This window comes from Lactuca saligna, chromosome 9 (genome assembly GCF_052625555.1).
Source record: "Lactuca saligna cultivar CGN05327 chromosome 9, ASM5262555v1, whole genome shotgun sequence".
NCBI lineage: Eukaryota > Viridiplantae > Streptophyta > Magnoliopsida > Asterales > Asteraceae > Lactuca > Lactuca saligna.
This window is the reverse complement of record NC_136425.1, coordinates 56,693,084-56,714,137: the sequence shown is the minus strand read 5'-3', so window position 1 is coordinate 56,714,137 and position 21,054 is coordinate 56,693,084. Positions and strand designations below refer to the sequence as shown.

The 21,054-nt window shown below is 39.0% G+C and overlaps 1 protein-coding gene and 1 pseudogene across 1 annotated transcript; one reads left to right on the top strand and one right to left on the bottom strand.

The window, feature by feature from the left end:
• Positions 1-1,770: 1,770 nt before the first annotated feature.
• Positions 1,771-14,217, bottom strand: LOC145016363 (uncharacterized). Its single transcript, XM_078974706.1, has 6 exons — positions 14,211-14,217; positions 13,916-14,111; positions 2,734-2,899; positions 2,338-2,685; positions 2,156-2,280; positions 1,771-2,059 (listed from the first exon to the last, which is right to left on the bottom strand). Exons 1-6 carry the CDS (start codon positions 14,215-14,217, stop codon positions 1,771-1,773), a joined length of 1,131 nt encoding a protein of 376 aa, XP_078830832.1.
• Positions 14,218-14,463: 246 nt separating this feature from the next.
• LOC145016361 (dehydration-responsive element-binding protein 1E pseudogene) lies at positions 14,464-16,912 on the top strand (annotated as a pseudogene).
• Positions 16,913-21,054: the final 4,142 nt, after the last annotated feature.

Here is a 21,054-nt window from a genome sequence, read left to right as displayed (position 1 = left end):
AGAATCTGATCTTCAACCTATGCGATAGAAATCTATCTATGCGATCAGATTCAACATATTCTTTCTTTAAGTTACTTCACTTTTCTTTTATTCTTAAAACATCAACATGTGACCCAGTCACATCATGTATCGAGAATCTCACAATAGAAACTTAGTAGAGTTAGATAGTGGACTTTACCTGGAGTAGAGTAAAACTTATTGACTTTAACATCCTTAGGTAAATTTGGCAGCTTCGCAACCAATGCCCCTTTCTTTGGCAATGGACCCTTGATAATGGGATTATCTCAGACTTAGCCTCTCTCTCTACCATTTGGTCAACCAAGTTGACTATGGCCGATCCCTTTCCATTGGGAAGAGAGAGATTTACTGGATATCCAATGTCGTCATTGTCAATGTCCATAAAGTTGTAGGAAGTTCATCTTAGCAAATAGATAAGATCATTCAGGTTCTTGTCATAGTTTGTTTCATAGAAGTCCCAAAGGAACTCACTATGTGACTTAGAAAGTGATTGAACATCCAACTTTCTTAAGACTTTGACACCCAACTCTCCCGGCTGGTCAATATATGACTTCATCTCCAAGATGTGATCACACCTAGACCTTGCCTTGCCAATAGGGCTTGAGTGACCTTAAACTTTTCAAGAACTTGTGGGTTAGGGAGAATAATTAGAGGAGGTGGAAAGAAGTATGATTTCCATGGGACATCATCTTCATTTAGGAAAGCTTGTTTCAAGAGATTTGGGAAGATCATAAATGTCTAAACCATACATTTTTTTGGGAGATATTCAAGATAGTTGATCTAAAGTCCTTAATATGACACCCAATATGAAATATTAAGGCTAGGATCCAACAAACTATTTTATACCGAAATGCTCATGCATGCTCCTCAAACAACCCACTTCAACGTTCTTAAAAGGATCTTACGCTACATAAATGGCACACTCCATCACAGCTTGCACATCACCATATCACCCACATACTCCATTATCGCATACACAGATGCTAATTGGGTAGGGTACCCGGACACAAGACGCTCGACGTTAGGATATGCTATCTACATGGGAAACAATCTCGTCTCTTGCTCATCAAAGCGACAACCAACTCTTTCCCGATCTAGTGCGGAGGTGGAGATATCATACATATCCTATATTAGCCGAGATTATGTTATCATCACAACAAGATTATGCTTCCTAGTATTCTTGGATATTAGTTAGTGAAGATATCATACATATCCTATACCAAAAATAGTGTATCATAGCCCGTATATATACTTGTATTATCAATGAAATAGATGCGCATTCAAGATAATTGTTAACAATATTAGCCGAGATTATGTTATCATCACATCAAGATTATGTTTCCTAGTATTCTGGGATATTAGTTAGTGAAAATATCGTACATATCCTATACCGAAAATAGTGTATCACAGCTTGTATATATACTTCAATTATCAATGAAATAGACACGGATTCAAGACAATTGTTAGTGGTCCTAGTAGTAAATGTTTTGACAATTGTATGCGAGAAATATTGAGTTCGAAACCCTTAGAAGGTTTACATGATTAATATTTGGAAAAACAAATAAAAGCTACTAAAGTTTCACACGAATCCGGTTATTGTATTTTATTTTGATCTATAAAAACTACTCATGATTGGTAAAAAGGTTCAGCACAACCACTTTGACTTGTTGGTGCAAATTTTATGGGTTTTTTAGTTATAAAAAAGTCACTCATGTTTTTGCAAATAAACACAAAAAATAACTAGAAAAAGAATTACAACTCAGCCTGACGACCTTTAAGGTCTTTGAATTCATCAATTACCGACTTCGAATCAATGTTTTCAGCAATTTCTCTTTCTATGTAAACCACCAAGTTGTTTGTGAGAAAGTCATCCGACATTGTATTGCGAAGACGATTCTTGAATATTTTCATTGCTGAAAATCCCCTCTCGGTTGTTGCTGTAGAAACTATTAATCGCACCACTCTATCAAGCAAATAATACGTCTCACATTTCTGAGTTTCCACAAGACCCTTACATAAGTCAGCAATAGTTGATACACCACTAAGCTTAGGATTCTTTGTCATATCAATATTAAAAATCTCCAATTGATATCTTAATTGAATTCTCTCTTGCTACATAAAATCTTCGGGATAATACTTCTCAACAAGACGACAAATTTGATCAACTTTAATCACTTTAGGGTGTTCTTTTGAAACTAAAGTAGAACTAAGACTTAATAGCTCCATCGCCGGATCATTGAATCTACTATTCAACTCATGTAACTGTTTGTCCAATGTGGTTGTAAACAAATCCACTCAATAAAAATGTTCAAAAGTAACATGATTATCTGTTTTTCGAGGCCGGTATCGAGTAGAAGTATATGGAGCATTCATATCTGGCATATCTATTCGATGTTTTGCACAAAATAACTTCACATGTACAAATAAAGAGTCCCATCCCTTGTTTCTGAATTCATTTAGACTCTCCTTTGTTGCTGAAACTAACTCCATGGCATTAAGAATATCTTGAGATTTATTTTGTAGAGCTTGAGAAAATACATCAGTTTTCCCCATTACTTCCTTTATCAAGTGAAGAATAAACACAAACTCAAATGATTTTAGGAAACAGTAAGTTGCATCAGCATCTCCGCGTTGAGAATAAGTAGCAGATACGTCATCAATTATTCCCTGGAGAACAACACGAGTACAATAAAACATGTTAAGCAAACTGCAAACAGAACGAAAATGAGAACCCCAACGTGTATCACCAGCTCTTCTTAATGTCCCAACTTGATTCAATCCTTTGCTTGATTCAATTTCACCTAGTTCCAATAATTGTTCAATCTCAGTTGCCTTCGCCTTTTGTAACTCATCATGACGGTTACTGGAAGCACAAACTACACTAATTAAAAAAATTAAGTTTGTTAAAAATTGGTGTACAGGAATAATTTCCCTTGAAGCAGCTACTGTAACGACGAGATTTTCAAAACAAAATTTTCATTTTTCAACAACCATATTTTAAATATAAAACATTCTCAAAAAGTGTTTCACAATAGTTATTAATCAAACATGTCCCCAAGATCATAAATCAAATCTCCTCTCGTTGTGTACGGTTCATGTCGGTGCCTTCCCACAGTCCTCGCTGGTACCTGAAACACATAACACAACAATTGTAAGCATAAATGCTTAGTGAGTTCCCCTAAATACCACATACAACACATACGCCACTCGAGGCTACTGTACGACCCTCGGGTCGATGTGTCTCAGCGGGACCCTTCGGTCCTGTAGCTCGTTTGACCCTCTGGTCTGGTCATAGTTCATTGGGCCCTCCGGCCTGGTCTGAATCGTTGGACCCTTCGGTCCAGTCTATACAATTATATATCATACATACATCACATAGCACATAATCTCATATATGGCACACACTCTCATACATGGCACACAAACTCATACATAGCACATAAGACCTTCCGGTCAACTCACAATACCACTCTAGGTAACGTGTAGTGAGAAGACTCACCTCGTGTAACTCGGTAACTCGAAAATCTTGGTCTCCGTGAAATAGGATATAGCCTCTACCTCATCATACAAAAATAAACACTCGGCATCAACACAATTCCCAAGGCTAGACCATTCCCTCTCTTAGCACTCTTAGGAGGGTAAAAGACCATTTTACCCATCTCAAGGCTCAAATAATCAAAAGTTGACCAAACCCTAAAAGTCAACAAAAGTCAACCCTTTGACCAAACTCGCCGAGTGCACAATTGTGACTCGGCGAGTTCAGTCATGAACTCGCATCCTCAAAACCCCAAATAACTCACTAAGTCACTTCCCGAACTCAGCGAGTTACTATCTGCGTGATTTATGGGAGAAACTCATCCTACTCGCCGAGTCTGTTCTTGGACTCGGCGAGTTTAAGCCATGCTCAAACTCAAATGACCTTCTGAGGTCAGATCTGCTTCTCTATTCCCAAGATCTAACCTCCCCAAGCTCAATAAACATGTAAAGGTTCGAACTTGATACTTATGCAACGTCCAAATGACACTACTTGATTATTTAGTCCAAAATACAACACTCTAAGTTCATTTCTTCCATAACCTAACATAAAGCAAGATGGATCACCTCCTCTGGACCACTATGGGTCCAGATCTGAAGTCTATACATGATAAGGGACCTTATTCTCAACAAAATCAACCCAATAAAGGGCATAGGAAACCCTAGATCCATGGATGCTTTAACAAAATAGAAAGAGGGTCGATATGCTACCTCAAAGATGATGCCCTCTACTTGAAATCCACAAATATGCAACCTCCTTGGACTCTTCCAAGCTGGAATCAACTTCTTCTTGCAAAACAAACCCACAAAGGTCCAATAATGGCTTCTTCTCTCTCACAAACGCTCAAGCACTATAAGGGTTTCTCTCAAGGGTCTGGTAGTCGCAAATGGTGGCTATAAGCCCATTTAACTAGGTCTCAAACCCAGGGGATTAGGGTTTCATTAAATAGCATGGACTCGTCAAGTCAACGAATGGACTCGCCGAGTCCACCATTAAATCAGTCTGACCATCCGCGCTCCTACTCGGCGAGTCTGAGCGCTTACTCGCCGAATCTCTCTCTAAAAACTCAATATTAAAGCATCAATAAGATACCTGGGAGTTTGAATGTTACAATTCTCCCCCACTAGAATCAAAATTTGTCCTCGAAGTCTCATTCTGCAAACAACTCTGGATTCTGCTCACGCATCTCTCGCTCCGGTTCCCAAGTCAGCTCGGACCCCATCCGATGTTGCCACTGGACCTGCACCAGCTGCACTTCCTTGTTCCTTAAAACCTTGACCTTCCGTTCCATAATCGCAACCGGTCTCTCAACATAGTTCAGATTCGCATCCACCTGGATATCCTCTAACGGTACCACCGCCGATTCATCGCCCACACACTTCCTCAACTACGATACGTAGAAGGTGTCATGAATCTGACCTAACTCCGCAGGTAACACCAAACGATATGCTACTCTACCCACCCTCGCGATCACCCTAAACGACCCAATATACCGGGGTCCCAGCTTGCCCCTCTTCCTGAAACGGATCACTACTTTCGAAGGAGACACTTTCAGGAGCACAAAATCCTCGACCTGAAACTCGAGCTCCGACCGACGCTTATCCGTGTAACTCTTCTGGTGACTCTGAGCGGTCAATAACCTCTGCCTGACCCACTGTATCTTCTCCATCGTATGAAGCACTATCTCTGTACTACCTATCACACGTTGCCCTACCTCACCCCAGCAAATGGGGGTCTGACAACTCCTTCCATACAACAGCTCAAAGGGTGGCATACCAATGCTCGAATGATGGCTATTGTTATAGGAAAACTCAGCCAAGGGCAAATACGTGTCCCAACTCCCACCAAAATCCAGTACACATGCACGAAGCATGTCCTCGAGCGTCTGAATCGTCTGCTCGCTCTGCCTTTCGGTCTATGGGTGGTATGCGGTACTAAAATGCAGCCTCGTACCCAATTCCTCATGAAATTTCTTCCAGAATCTGGAAGTGAAACACACATCTCGATCTGAAATGATCGAGATCGGTAATCCATGCCGCAATACCACCTCCCTAACGTACAACTCTGTAACGCCCGTAGATCCGGGCAAATCAATTTAGAGGCAATATGGGTCGAAAACGACTTTTCGGCAAAAGATTATTTAGAATAAATAATTTTAACCAAGTTATAGTATATGTCACAAGGTTTTCGTACATATAAAGAACACCGAAATCTGAGTTATAACGAAGAAGTTATGGCCCGTCGAAGTTTTACGGCAAAACCGACACGGCACCGGGAAGCGTAAAAAAGTGAATTTATGATAGAAGACTTTTTAGCCTTAGTTATCTAAACCAAAGTCGTAGAGTATGTTAAAATGAGAAAATCCGTAAAAAGAACGCCCAAATTTGACTTCGTATGAGGAAGTTATGATTTTTCAAAGTTTCAGCTTAATAGTGTACGGCCCGAAACTCGAATTTTAGTTCGAGCGGTTTTTGGCTTACGCGACCTAAATGAGAGTTAAAGATCTCATTAATAGGAACTCAACAGTAAAAAGATGGATGAAAACGGAGTTCGTATGAAAGAGTTACGAATTCTTCGCGGTCATTTAACAGTCTAAACGCCTCCTACTGTTAAATTTATGATCGGTCGAGAATTAGCCGACGGAGCCAAAATGAAAGTTGTAGATATTATTTTTACCTACGCATGGATATAAATAATGTCGAAAACGGAGATAGTATGAGATAGATATAGACGAAGCTCAGTCGCTACTTTTCGAGCGCGGCGAATTCGATACAGTTTTGTAAATCCGAGATAGAATGAGAATTAGCCAACGAGGTCTAAATAAAAGTTGAAGATCTCATTAATAGGAACTCAACGGTAAAAAGACAGAAAAAAACGGAGCTCGTATGCAAAAGTTACGGACGAAGCTTAGAGCCTACTTTACTATAAAACTCCTATAAATACAAGGGTGAAGTCCTCATATTTTCTTCACACCATAAGCCTCTCTTTCTCTCTCTAACTTCTCTCTAGCCTCCCTAAACCCCTCCCAAGTCTACGGAACCTCCCTAGCACGAGAAGAAAGCCCCGAAGCGCCCGACGGCTCCGAGAAGAAAAGCTTTCGGCTTGGAAACGCTGCTCAAGCGAAGCCCGGTTTTTAATAAAAACTCGCTGTAAGTGAGCTACGCCTATACTATATTTAATATAGATTTTATTTAATTATAGTAACATTATTAGGACCTTAAAATAATTATTTGGACTATTATTATGAGTTATATTGAGTGTTATTTAACGCTTATATAATAGTAATAATAGCTAGACTATTAATTAGTCGTGGTTAACGTTAAAAACTAAACCCTAGTGGTATTGATACTAGGTTTTGTCGAGGAAAATTGTTTTGAGATAACGAAGTGCTGTCTGAGTTCGGAATCACCACCTAATCAGGTGAGTGCATGGTCCCTTTCATCTTACACATAGATATGAAGTATTTATTATATAATTTACGTGTTGTGAGTGCATGGTCCCTTTCATCTTACACATAGATATGAAGTATTTATTATATAATTTACGTGTTGTGAGTGCATAGTCCCTTTCATCTTACACATAGATATGAAGTATTTAATATAAACTACGTGCTATGTGTGCATATTATCTGAATACTTGCTGTCTATGTTGGATGAACGTTTTATACATGTTTTAAAGGATTTAAACTGTATACGTATTTTATATATACGAATATGTGGGTTATGATGATGGGTAGATAGATGATGAGAGATAGAAGATGACGTGAGTATACATTGGCAGCTATAGACTTAGTGCCTATGGGACAAACACCGGTAGCTATAGACTTAGTACCTATTAGACGTTGGTAGCTATGGATTTAGTACCTGTTGAACATTGGTAGCTATGGACTTAGTACCTATTAGATAAAGACTGGTAGCTATGGATTTAGTACCCGATGAATAGACTATAGCAGCTATGGAATTAGTGCTTTATGAACGAACATTGGCAGCTATGGATTTAGTGCCAGTCCTAGAACCCTGGAAGTAAGGGACTTCGGAATAAACGAATGAAGGATAGATGACTCTTAGGATAAATCCTTAAAGAGTAAAGAAGATAATGGGGATGGGTAATTGGGTTGATTGTTTGATTAAACATAATAATTATATTATTGTGGGTTGAAAACCCTATGTACTCACCAGGTTTCCCAACCTGACCCACTCAGTTTATGTATACCACAGGTGACGAAATGAAGTGACATTACACTGAGAGATTTAAAGAGATGTAGATCACTAGTGTAAATAATTGTAAGTTCTGTTTATGCTTATGTTTCTGTATTAACGATGACATCCCAAACGTTTTAAGATGAATAAAAATACGTTTCTTCGAAAATGTTTTAATAACGTATTTATCGTGTTTTTCTGGGAACAAATTCCGCAACCTTTTTATAAAATGAAGTACTCTGATTTTCATAAACCATAAACAAAATCGGTCTTTTCTGGCCGTGATTTTGGGGATGTCACAAACTCTGCCAGCCTCTCTACAAAAGAGCTCTCACTGATGGCAAGGAAGTGAGGGTTCTGCGTCAACCTATCCACAATCACCCAAATTGCATCGACACCCCTGGCAGTCCTCGGTAATTTGGTGATAAAATCCTTGGTGATATGTTCCCACTTCCACTCGGGAAGCTCTAACGGCTGCAACTTACCATGCGGACGTTGGTACTCGGCCTTAACCTTGCGACAGGTCAAGCACCTCTCTACGAACCATGTAACATCCCTCTTCATACAGGGCCACCAATACGCCTTCTTCAGGTCCAAATACATCTTAGTGGCCCTAGGGTGGATCGAGAACTTCGATCTATGCGCCTCCTCCATCAAGACGGTATGCGTTCTGCCCACAAACGGTACCCAAACCCGACCCTGAAAGGTCATAAGTCCTCGACTATCGGTAACAAACTCCGATACCTTCCCGCTCACTCGCTCCCTCTTGTGATTTTTCGGTCTCACGACCTAGTCCTAGGCCCCTCGAATGGTGTCCCATATTGGAGTCATCACTGTCAATCTCATGCAAACATCTCGTATCGTGGCGGCCTCCGCCCTACGGCTCAGGGCATCGACTACAACATTAACCTTGACCGGGTGGTACAGGATCTCGCAATCGTAATCCTTCACCACATCCAACCATCTCCTCTGGCGCATATTCAGGTTGGGATGATCCATCAAATACATCAAACTCTTGTGGTCTGTGTATATAGAACACCGAACCCCGTACAGATAGTGACGCCAGATCTTGAGGGCGAACACCACTGACCCTAACTCTAGATCGTGGGTGGGATACCTCGACTCATGAGGTTTCAACTACCTCGATGCATATGCTATCACACGCCCTCTCTGAATAAGCACCACTCCCAACCCTGATATCGATGCATCACAGTACACCACAAAATCCTCCATCCCTTCTAAAAGTGCGAGCACCGGAGCTTCACACAATCTCTGGCGAAGTGTCTCAAATGAGGTCTGCTGCTCCGGACCCCATGAAAAAGCAACACCCTTCCGGGTCAACTTGGTGAGTGGCATGGAAATCTTAGAGAAATCCCTGATAAATCTCCGATAATAACCAGCTAACCCAAGGAAACTCCTGATCTCAGTAGGTGACCTCGACACCTCCCAACTCATCACCGCCTCGATCTTCGTCGGATCGACTAATATCCCCTTTTGGTTAACGAAGTGCCCTAGGAACTGGACCTCTCGTAACCAAAAATCACACTTGGAGAATTTGGCGTAAAGCCTCTCCGATCTTAGAACTCCAAGGATCTCCTTAAAATGCTCCTCATGCTGCTCTCTGGATCTCGAATACACCAAGATATCATCGATCAATACGATCACCGAACAATCCAACATCGGCCTGCACACCCTGTTTATGAGATCCATGAAACGTTGATGGTGCATTGGTGAGCCCGAAAGGCATCACCACGAACTCATAATGCCCATCACGAGTCCTGAACGCTGTCTTCTGGATATCTTCATCCTGAACCCTCATCTGGTGATATCCCGACCTTATGTCTATCTTGGAGAACCAAGACGCTCCCTGCAACTAATCGAACAGATCGTCGATCCTTGGAAACAAATGACGGTTCTTGACCGTCAGCTTGTTCAACTCCCGGTAATCAATACACATCCGGTGTGAACCATCCTTCTTCTTGACAAAAAGGATCGACGCTCCCCAAGGTGCGCTACTCGGTTTAATAAACCCCTTTCCAAGCAGCTCCTAAAGTTGCGAGCATAACTCTAGCATTTCGGGTGGTGCAAGGTGATAGGGTGCCTTGGCAATAGGTGCCGCCCCTGGTACCAAGTCGATATGAAACTCCACCTGCCTCTCGGGAGGCACACCCGGCAACTCCTCGGGGAAAACATCAGGGAACTCCCGCACAATCGGTACCTCATCAATTAAACTTGGCCTCCCAGTGGCCACTCGCGTGTCCAACACATAGCCCACAAATTCCCTACAGCCCTGCTGTAAACTCTGCCTCTCCCTAGCAGCCGAACAAAATGCTGACTCGGGACGGGTACCCTCACCGTATGCCGTAAGTACTCCCCCACTAGGGTCTCGAATTGTCACCAGCTGACGCTCGCAGTCTATAATAGATCCAAATTTGCTCAACCAATCCATGCCTACTATGACACATACGCCCCCCATCGCAATCGAGACTAGATCGATCAGGAACCTCACACCTAAGATCTCAAGTCTACATCCTCGAATCACCTCCGTAGCATACATTGCTCACTCGTTAGCTATAGAAACTCGCAGAGGTCGACTCAAGGCCTCTCGACAAATACTGATATGACGACTAAAAGCTAACGAAACAAAAGATCGACTCGTTCCCGACTCAAATATTACTAAGGCAGGTACAGAATTCACAAGAAAGGTACCTACGCATAACATAATATAAACATAATATCTCTTACTCAAATAAATAGAGAGAAGAATACATACCTGCCACAATGTCGGGTGCTGCGCGGACCTCCTCCGTTGTCAACTGGAAGGCTCTCCCGCAAGCCTTCGACGCCTCGACCTTTGCTGGCCGAACCTCGGTAGCCCTAGTAGCAGGCGCAGATCCCTGCACTGATCCCTGAAGTAGTTGAGGGCACTCGGCATTAGCTAATGGCCGGTCTGGTTGCAATGGAAGCAAACCGAAAATCCCTTGGGGCAATCACTTGCAATATGCCCCTCCTTCCCGCACTTGTAGCATACTCCTTCCAGCACGACCCCTCGTGACTCTTGCCGAACTTCCCACAAGTGCGGCCCTTCGCGCTCCCAGATCTCGAATCAGTGGGCCTGGCCCGCTTGGCTGCCGGCTGAGACTGAGCCGGCCGCGGATCCATCCTCTGTGACTCGGCCTCCTCCTTGACCTGAGTCTCCAACTCAATCTGTTGGGTCAATATTATGGTTTATACTTTGCTTTTCTAGTTGATTGTAATTTTTTGTAATATCTTATGTGTTTACGGTTAGGTTTTTGGCCAAGGGGGTGTTTACGGCCATAAACCCTGTTTACAACCCATGTTTACCCGGCCCATATTCTCATGTATATATAGGGGTGAGGGGTGTGTGCATTTGAAGGTGTTCTAGAGAGAGAAACTAGAGAGTGTGTGTTAGTGTGTGTGAATCTTGTATCCGGATCCTCATTGTAATCATATCATACAAGATTCATATTAATCTTCTTCTCCTTCTCTTCTATTTGATCTGACATCATTAGTTTGATTGGGATTCCGCACCATCAAACGGATCTGATTGATACACAGGCAAATTAGGGACTTACAATTGGTATCAGAGCTTGGTTGTATCAATCAATTTTTTTCAGATCTGGAGCTTATTTGATCTGATTTTGAAAAGAGAATAACGTTTTTGGATAGATATCGCAAAAATAAGGGGGGTTTCTTCTTCGTGTTTTTCGTAAAAACGAGTTTTTGATCGAGTTTTGGAGCAAAAATGGTGAAAAAAAACGTTGTTTTTCGTCAAGAACAACGATTTCTGAAGAGTTTACGGTCTTTGAAGGGTTTAGGGTCGGGAGTTTACGGCCGTAAACCCGTTTGCGGCTAGGGTTTCTGGAGTTTATGGCCCGATCGTGTTTCGGCCCAGCAGGAGTTTACGGCCCAACACGTGTTCGGCCCATTTTCGTTCAACGTTCTGCGGCCTCCTTTTAGTTCAGCATCTACTAAAAAAAAGGAATTTTGGGGGGTTGCAAGATTCAAACCCTGGTAGTCTCCCTCTTCACTCAACGCCTTACCGGTTCAACCAACTTGTCACACGCTACAATACTTCGAAACTTATGTGATATAGTCTTCACAAGCAGCTTGATTAGACTTAAAAAAAAGGGGGGGGGGGGGGGGGACAGATTTTAAGAGTGCCTGGAATCGAACCTTGGTCACCTGATTCTAAGTTTTTGAAGTTTACGAGGAAATTGAAAACATGAAAGAGAGTCGTCAGGAGATTTTAAGACAAAACTTCAACATGTTCGATTATATCCATGGAGAAACCCTTGAAACTCAGCTGCAACGATTTACTACACTCACTACTGAGATGAATATAGTTGGGATCTTCCTGTCAAAATTTGAGATAAACAAAAAGCTGCTGAATGCACTTCCGAAATCATGGGATATGGATGTGGCTGACATCAAAAAGACAAAAGATCTCAATCGTCTTGGTCTGGCTGATATAATTGAAGAACTTAACGCTTTGAATTTTCGAAAAACAATGAGTTCCGCAAACCTTCTGGTCAATGAAGTTTCATGTTCTCAATCGTGTGATGTTTCATGTTCTCAATCATGTGAAGCTACGATTAAACATCTTCGTGAACATAATGATTTATTACGTAGGGAAGTTGAGTACCTAAGATATGAAGGATATCAACTCAGGAAATGAAAGAAACCCTTGAAGGCCCAGTTAGAATAAAAAACAAAGGATTTTAAGAGAATTCAGACAGAATACAGTGAAAAATGTGAACTTTATGACTATATTAAGAGACAACTTGATGCTGTAACTGAAGAACTTGACGCCTTGAAAATTAAGTGTGGAAAAACAAATGTCAGTTTCAAAAATTATACCGCGTCAAGTCAGACAGTCGAGTCCTTATATGAAACCCAATTAAAATTCAAAGAAAATCAAAACAAGGGTCTAGGGTATGATAGTGTACCTCCTCCTTATAATCATAACTACACATCCATCCCTATAACACAGGACGAAACTGACAGGGAGCCACATCTTCGATATGGAAAACGAGCTGGATTTGTGACAGGAGGAGTTATTAATGTTGAAAAGACTAATGTTTCTACTTCATGTGCAAGTAAAGTAGCAGAAGATGAGAACAAGGAGAAAACCATTGAACAAACCAACATCTCCTTGAACTCTAAATCTGTTGCTTCGAACTTAACTGCTTCTGATCAACCTGCCGTTGAGAAATACAGGCCACCAATTCCAACGCAACAGAGTTCTTGTGGCAAGTGTGCATGTGGGAACAAGAAGAGACGAGGCAAAGATACGCCACCAGGGGCAGAAAGAAACAATTTCCCAGTGAAGAAAAAGACTTGTTTTCACTGTGGAACACCTAGTCACATTACCCGAAACTGTCCTAATCGCGCGTATGTTCCCTACTACGCACAAGGATGGAAAAACGCACCAAGTGGGAGATACTTCAAAAGAAACCCTTCCAGATCACGCTCAGACAATGGTGACTGGAATGTGCAGAAGGCCAAGAATCAATCCCATAAGGCCAATAATCTAAATCCTAAGGGCAAGAAGGGAATGTCGGCTAAGAAGTCCAATCCAAGAAATGATTCCGTGAAACCAAAATCAAAGTCATCTCAACGGCCGACATCAAGTTCCAAAGCAAGTACCGAGGTACCCATCGGATCGAAAAAGAAATGGGTTAAACCCAACTACAAATGGGTACCAAAGGCTCACTCTCCCAAATCAACTAATGACTCTAATATTTCTACATCTTCTGTTTGTGATAAGTAGGACATGTCATGGGAGAAAGTATTGTGCAAGGATGACAAAGGTCGACCCAGTTTCAAAATGGATTGGGTTCCAAAGACCAACTGATCCCACTCTGTATCGGAGCAGCCATGGAGGCATATCATCAAACTTCGGTTTGTTGGTAGTGGCTGTTCCAGGCACATGATAGGGTACATCTCTCAACTGTACAACACTCAGAACATTATTTTGGAGAATGTGTCCTTTTGCGGGAAAGGAAGAAAGGAAGAAAGGAAGATATCACAAACGGGGTTTATGCTTAATGATATGAAGAATTTTTGGATATGTTCTGAGTTTACGCGTGCTGTTCTCAGACCTTATAGCGGGATCTCTTTCTAGTTGCTTAAGATCCACCTGGACCACCTCATTAGGATTTGATTGTGTAGCTTCATTCCTATCATTCTCTTGTTGATTTTCATGTTTTGTGGTTGTGGTTCACTTGTTGAAGCTTTGTGACGTTTAATCTCTTCATTTTTATCATGAATTTCTTCATTATCAATCTTTCTTTTGAAGAAAGAATGAATGGTTTTCATATTTCCCAAGATTGTACCTATAAAAATCAAAATCAAAAAACAATTCATAAGAAAATAAGCAATAGTTGATTCTAAAACTCCAACAACAATCAAATATAGAGGAAAAGCAACAAAACAATTCATTCTAAACATATCAGTAAGACAGTAATCAATATCAGTTCATAAAATAGGCTCCTAAAATTAGTTGATTCCTAAAATTCCAACATATCAATTCATAAGTTTATTCTAGACAATAGCAACAAAACAGGCTCTGAAGTCAGAAAAATTCCAACTTTCTAATGACAATTAGTATCCAACAACTAAACAATTGTCACGGGAAAGAAATCAAGAACGGAATTGGAACTTGAAATCTCAAAGCTGAAAGCATACATGAGGAAGGGAATTGGGGATTGCAGCAGAATTGCAGCTGTGCAATCGTGCAGATTGAAGAATAGGAGGTCAGCCGTCAGCAGCAGGTAGCACTGTAGTAGCACCGCAGGTCCGTAGCAGCCAGCGCCCAGCAACGACGAGCAGGTGAGTGGCGACGACTGGCTTCGATTTGGTGGAGTCGCGATTGAGCGAAGCTGCGAAGATTAAGGACGGGGCCTGGGAGATTCGGTGGGAAGGCGGAAGCTTTACTGAACGATCGAGGTCTCTACTCACTTCTAGCCCAAAATTCCGGGGGGGGGGGGGGGGGGGGGGGGGGGGGGGGAACCCCTCCTGGCCCTAAAATATGAGGAGATTAATATATTGTTATTTAAAATATAAGAAGTACATTCATAATATCATTTGTAGTAGTGGTCGCGGTGGACTTTTTAAAAAATATGAATGACTTTTTTAGAACTAAGACCTTGCATAATCGGCACCATAATGTCAAAGTGGACACACTTGGCAATTATGAATGGTTTTATAGATTAAAATATATGTGGTGGTTCATCCGGATTTGGAAAAACTTTAATGGCTTTTATATGTTTTTCCTTAAATTTTATATTTGAAAAACTATCTATAAGTTTCAGGATTTTGCACAAAACAATCTATTTTAACATAAGTTTTTGAATAAAATGACAAATTTAAAGGTTTTTTATTTCATTTTCTTTAGATTACAAAATAATTAACATTTAAAAATGTAATTTTCAATTTATTAAAGGCCGTTAAATCAATAAAGAAATTACATGCGCATAGTACGCATTATCTTTTATGCCGAATATACATGAGTATGTACGTAGTTGAAAAGTCGAAAATAGTTGCATTTCATGTCCAAAACAGTTTTTTTTTTTTTTTTTTTTTTAATTTGAAAGCTTAGTCGAACGATTTAACTTTTTGTATAAGGTTCAAAATAGTGTAATCATGTGTCCAATATCTCATGGCCCGATTAGCTTACATGATAGTATATTTTTCGAATTTTTTAGATTATTTTGTTTAGTAAATAATAAAGTATTTTATACATCAGTTTTCTTTTCGACGTATTTATAGAATATTTGAAATTTCAAAACTTGACCCCACAAACTCTATAAATCATTAACATTAATAAAACAGCTTCATTTAAGTAATTAGGCGATTAAGTTGAATATAATAATATGACATTCATATGACAACTACACATCTATGTTTTATATAAATATAGGAACGATACATTTAATAGTCGCACTCTATGTTTTATATAATTATAGGAACGATACATTTAATAGTTACACCATGGGATACGAGAAATTAATAATAATATTAAAATTTTTAAGTTTTATTTTCCTCTAAATCATACTCTTAACTACTAATTTATCTACCATGTTAATTGAAGACTCAACATTTTAGAGAATGATCACATTTTCAAACACCTTGATAGTGCTACACCAAATGTCATTCGGTAAACTTACTATTACATCTGTCTCGTATTTATTATCTATTTTTTACTTTTAAAGTTTTTATTCTTCAACTTTAATTTTAAATATTTTTATTTTTGATATATAATACTTGATGTAAATTATGAATGAATTGTTTTTTACATGTCTTTTCATTATCATAAGTTTTATCAAGTAATATATAACACAAATAAAAATATATAAGGTTAAAATTGAATAATACAAACTTTAAAAGTCAAAAGTGGACAATAAATATGGGACGAAAGAGTATAATTTAATAAGATTATCCATAAATAGTTTATAACATCTTTTACGTTGTATTTTTCATTTTTCCGCTCTAACCCTCTAGTGTACCGGCACAGCGGGAGAGTGCTCAACTAGGATCCTCTTCGAACGTGAATTGCAGCAGTAGCAGCGGAGGGAATGTGACTGCTGAAACAGAAGTGAAGCTCGCTTCACTCACCCCGAAGAAAAGAGCTGGAAGGAAGAAGTTTATAGAGACTCGACACCCAGTTTACAGGGGAGTAAGAATGAGGGATAACGGGAAGTGGGTTTGTGAGTTAAGAGAGCCCAACACGCAGTTCAGGGTGTGGCTAGGGACGCATCCCACTGCTGTAATGGCAGCAAGAGCACATGATGTCGCTGTTTTGGCTTTCAGGGGGCCATCGGCCACTTTGAATTTTGCTAACTTGGTGTCACGGCTCCCTATCCCAAAGTATAACAGTATAGTAGATATACAAAAGGCAGCGGCAGAAGATGTGGAGGCTTTCAGATACGCAGAGGATACAATGGAGAATGTGGAAACAAAGGAGTCGTCGGAAGTTGATCAAGTTTACGAGGATGAAGAGGAGATTTTTGAGATGCCGGGTTTTTTTGCTAGCATGGCGGAGGGACTTATGGTACCACCTCCGCAGACGGTGGGGTATGGCAACGATGAGGATAATGTCGAGTTTTGTACTGACGATTCTTTATGGAGTCCTTAGAATTTCTGTTATATATATATATATATATATATATATATATATATATATATATATATATATATATATATATATATATATATATATATATATATATATATATATATATATGAGAAAAGTGAATATACCCTTAAGGGTATATAAGCTTAGGTACCCAAACTCCCTATACTACGTCGTTTTGTGTCATATATATACATTGTAATTGTCTAATGTTCTTATAATTCAACTAATAACTTGATTTCATTCAATGATTTTTATAAATTTCACATTTATTTTCCTCTTACATAATTTTCATTTTCAACTATAATATATATAACCTAATTGATGTTCGTCAAAAAGATGTGATGTAAGAGGAAGATAATAATGAAATCTTGAAAATCTTGAAAGTAAATCAAGTTAAGGATTAAAGTTGAATAACATTATAATAAATATATCAAACAAAATGACATATTATGATGAGTTTGGGTACCTAAGTTTATATACCCTTAAGGGTAGATTCACTTTTCCCTATATATATATATATATATATATATATATATATATATATATATATATATATATATATATATATATATATATATATATATATATATATCCTTTTCAATTAAGATATAAGATTGATTGTGTTTTTTGGTTGCTTCATGCACTACATGAATACATACCTATGGCGACGACACCTATACCGACGACAAAAGTCGTCACTCCAACCCCGCCCATGCCGACGACTAGTTGTCACCACACATTTTGCCAACTTTGACCAAAATTGTTTGACCCGGATACTTGTGCCAACGACATGTCATCTTGAAACCTCTTGCGGGAAAACGACCTAAAAATACGCGGTATGCTGAAAACCTATGCCGACGACTTGTCGTCAGTATAGCTTTCGATAAATCTATTTTCCAATTATTTATATTCGATGGTTCAGTTTACCGAAAACGACATAGTTTTACGGAATCTATATCAAAATGTTTTATTATTTATTTCATATACATATTTTTAAAGTTTTATTTAAATAATTCAAAGTTTTATTCAATATACATCAACATTTGCGACTTATATCGCTAAAATTGTATTCAATTTTCATTAAAAAATAAAGGATATATTCATTATAAATGGAAAATTTAAAGCTTATTCAATACATATGCATCATAGATTTAGAGTTTTCTCCATATAGATAACAAAGTTAAAGGTTTTATTTGATATCATAAATGCCACAAATAGCAAAACTTTGTTTAATATACTTAATACTTAAAAGTCAATTCGACACAAAGTTTTGATATTCCTAAATGGAAATGCTAGAGATGTATTCGATAATTCATCACAAACATCATAAATTTAATTGCTGGATATCGTAAGTTTCATTTGATGAGAAATTTTTGAGGCGTGTATACTGTTTTAAGTTGGATATGATTTGTTGGTACTACAATTAAAACGAATGAATCTATTGGACTAAATCTCAAAATGAGGCATCACTATAGGGACCAAGTATGCAATTTACAAAGTATCACACGTCCAAATAAACTAAAGCCACTTGGTTCAGTTTCCTTAGATCACTACTAGAAAACGGCCCTTTAATGACGCGCAAACAATGACACGCGCTGATAGAGGACACGCATTTGTGCGTGTGATAAAAAATAATGTCAGTGTTCTAAAATTTCAAGGATAGAGGGCACGCATTTTTTGCGCGCCCTAAAATTAGTGTCCAAGAAAAAAAAAACACGGAGGGCACCAATAATAAAGAGCGTGTCGTGTAACTATGTCGTTTTATATTTTTTTTAGGAAGGCGCGTTCTCTGCCTGCGATGGGGGGAAATGAAATCCCAAAAAATTAAACACATCGCATGATCATCTCCTTCTTCTCCTTCTAAAATCCTCTCCCAAAAAACCCTAATAATCCTTTAAGCAGTTCGTCTCTTTCTCTCTCTCTCTCTCTCTCTCTCTCTCTCTCTCTCCCTCTCTCTCCTTTGGAATCAGATTCTTGAAAGATCAAGTTTCATCCTCGCAGTGTCAGCGACTCCTTACGCTCACACATGCCTATGCCGACGACTGCGACTTCTTACACTCACGATGTTGTCGATTAGGGCTCTAAGTCTTGGATCCACCTCCTGTCAACCCTACTCCATCTACTATGACTACCAGGCCCGGCCCAGGGCATGGGCAGGTTGGGCAATGGCCGAGGGCATCATTCCTGAGGTGGCATAATGTAAGTCTGGTCTGGTCCGGTAGCTATATGTGATATTTTCAGCCCACTGTGCTCAAAGCCCTCAATTTCGTATCTGATTGGCTTGAAGGCGGTAAACCAAAAATGAGAAAGAGGAAGGCAACATTATCGGTGCCTAATAGAGAAGACGACGAGACGAATCTCTTGGGAGATTTTGTTGCGTAGCATCGATTGGGCGTTTAACTACATTCTTCGTGCAAATATCGAAGTACATAGGCATCGATTGGCCATTTTGCAGAGCAACAGTAACAAAAAAGAAAAACCATTTAGTTTGTGTTTTGTTTTCTATGTAAATGATAAATCAGAAATTGAATCTCCATCTCGTATCATCATTCATCTACAATCTCTTTGGCTTTTATTATGTATTTTAAATATTTGATTTTTATTTTATGTAGGGCGAGTGGATCAGCCAAAGACAAGAACGATTATGCCATTTCCCTTGAATAGTTGAAGTTTCACCTGCAATTGGGTTTTTCTTGCCCTTTAGCTTGGATTCTTGGAAGACAAATTTGTTTTGTAGTCTTGAACATGTGGTGTTTTCCTGGTGTTTTAATTGAGGTTTGGCCTTTGGTTGCCTAGAGTTCTGACTTCTGAGAATGACATCTGCTAGTAATTAATGTCCTTTGATTCTCTGTGGCTATGAATGTGTTGAAGAAGCACATAAAGATTATCCAACCCTTTTTTGAAACTCTGCAGGTTGCTTTCTTGATTATCTTTTGATGTCACTTCTCTCTTATGCAAGGAATATCCAGGTAGGTATAGAATATCTTTTGGTTTCTTTTTATTTTCATCTTCATAGTTCATATATAATAATAATAATAATAATGAGGTTGTTTTGTTTTTTTTTTTCAGATGCTACCATGGGAAAACCTGCCTGTTCTAAGAAAGCATGAGGTCTACCGCATGCCTTCTGTTGCCAGTATATCTTCCACATTTTAAAGACGTTGCAAATTTCAGGAAAAAGAAAAGGATACTTGTGCAGTCTTCCCAACACAGAGGCTGCATTTTTTTTTACTTTTTCTTCTACTACCTACATTACACATAATCTTAAAAATTATTTATTTATTTTGAAAACAGGTTTAGGCTTATTGTGAAGCCTATAGCTGATGTAGGCATTATAAAGGAACAACGGGAACTTGTTGACTTTGACTCTTTTTCACTCACACAATTTGCCATGAGTGTTGTCATGGGATAGGACCACATACAATAACACTTCTAGATGGTCAAAAGTCAACTGTGAGATTGGTGGGGTTTTTTTTTTCATTTCAAATTTAATAATCTTTATAAAATTATAATTGCTTTATATGAATCGACAAACAGGAGCTACAAGAACTACATTTAGCTTTGGAAGAAGCTAAAGTGGACATTGTTGGTCTGTGGGCCCTAAAATTTCTTATAGATAAGGTCAGTGGTATCTTGATATATAATTTTTAATTAAAATATTAATTTGTGTAAAGTAAATTTGAAGATAATGAAAAGTTGACCATATTTTTGGGTTGGTTGACCAGGATGAGCTTCCAAAGCGCCTGGTCAAGTCAATGTACGTGTCTTACCTTGCAGGTTGCTTACGGTCTGTACGTTTCGGGTTAGAGGAAGCTCATGGGTACTCCACTCGATATATTTATATATTAATCTGATTAAATGTTTTTTTTAATTATTATTTTGAAAGTTTGTTACCAGAAAAGGTCAACTACAGTTCAACTGGTTATTTGAGAAAGGGGGATTTGTTTTACATCCTGATGAAACATTTTATGTTGACTTTGATAAGGTAGCGTGGTTGTTTTATCATTTATAACTTATAGATCAAGTTCCCATTAGGATGATAATGAAAAATTACTAACTTTTTTTTACTGGTTTGATAAATGATAGATTTAAGATGCAGTCGAGGGGTTAAGTAGGGTTATACTTACAACACAAGGAAAAGG

What these genes read in the sequence shown, in the direction of transcription:
- LOC145016363 (XM_078974706.1), bottom strand. An exon ending in CTCGAAAAACAGATAATCAT is followed by an intron (nt 2,281 to 2,337) that starts GTTACTTTTGAA and finishes TTGGACAAACAG; the next exon opens with TTACATGAGTTGAATAGTAG. An exon ending in ATTTGTCGTCTTGTTGAGAA is followed by an intron (nt 2,060 to 2,155) that starts GTATTATCCCGA and finishes TCCTAAGCTTAG; the next exon opens with TGGTGTATCAACTATTGCTG.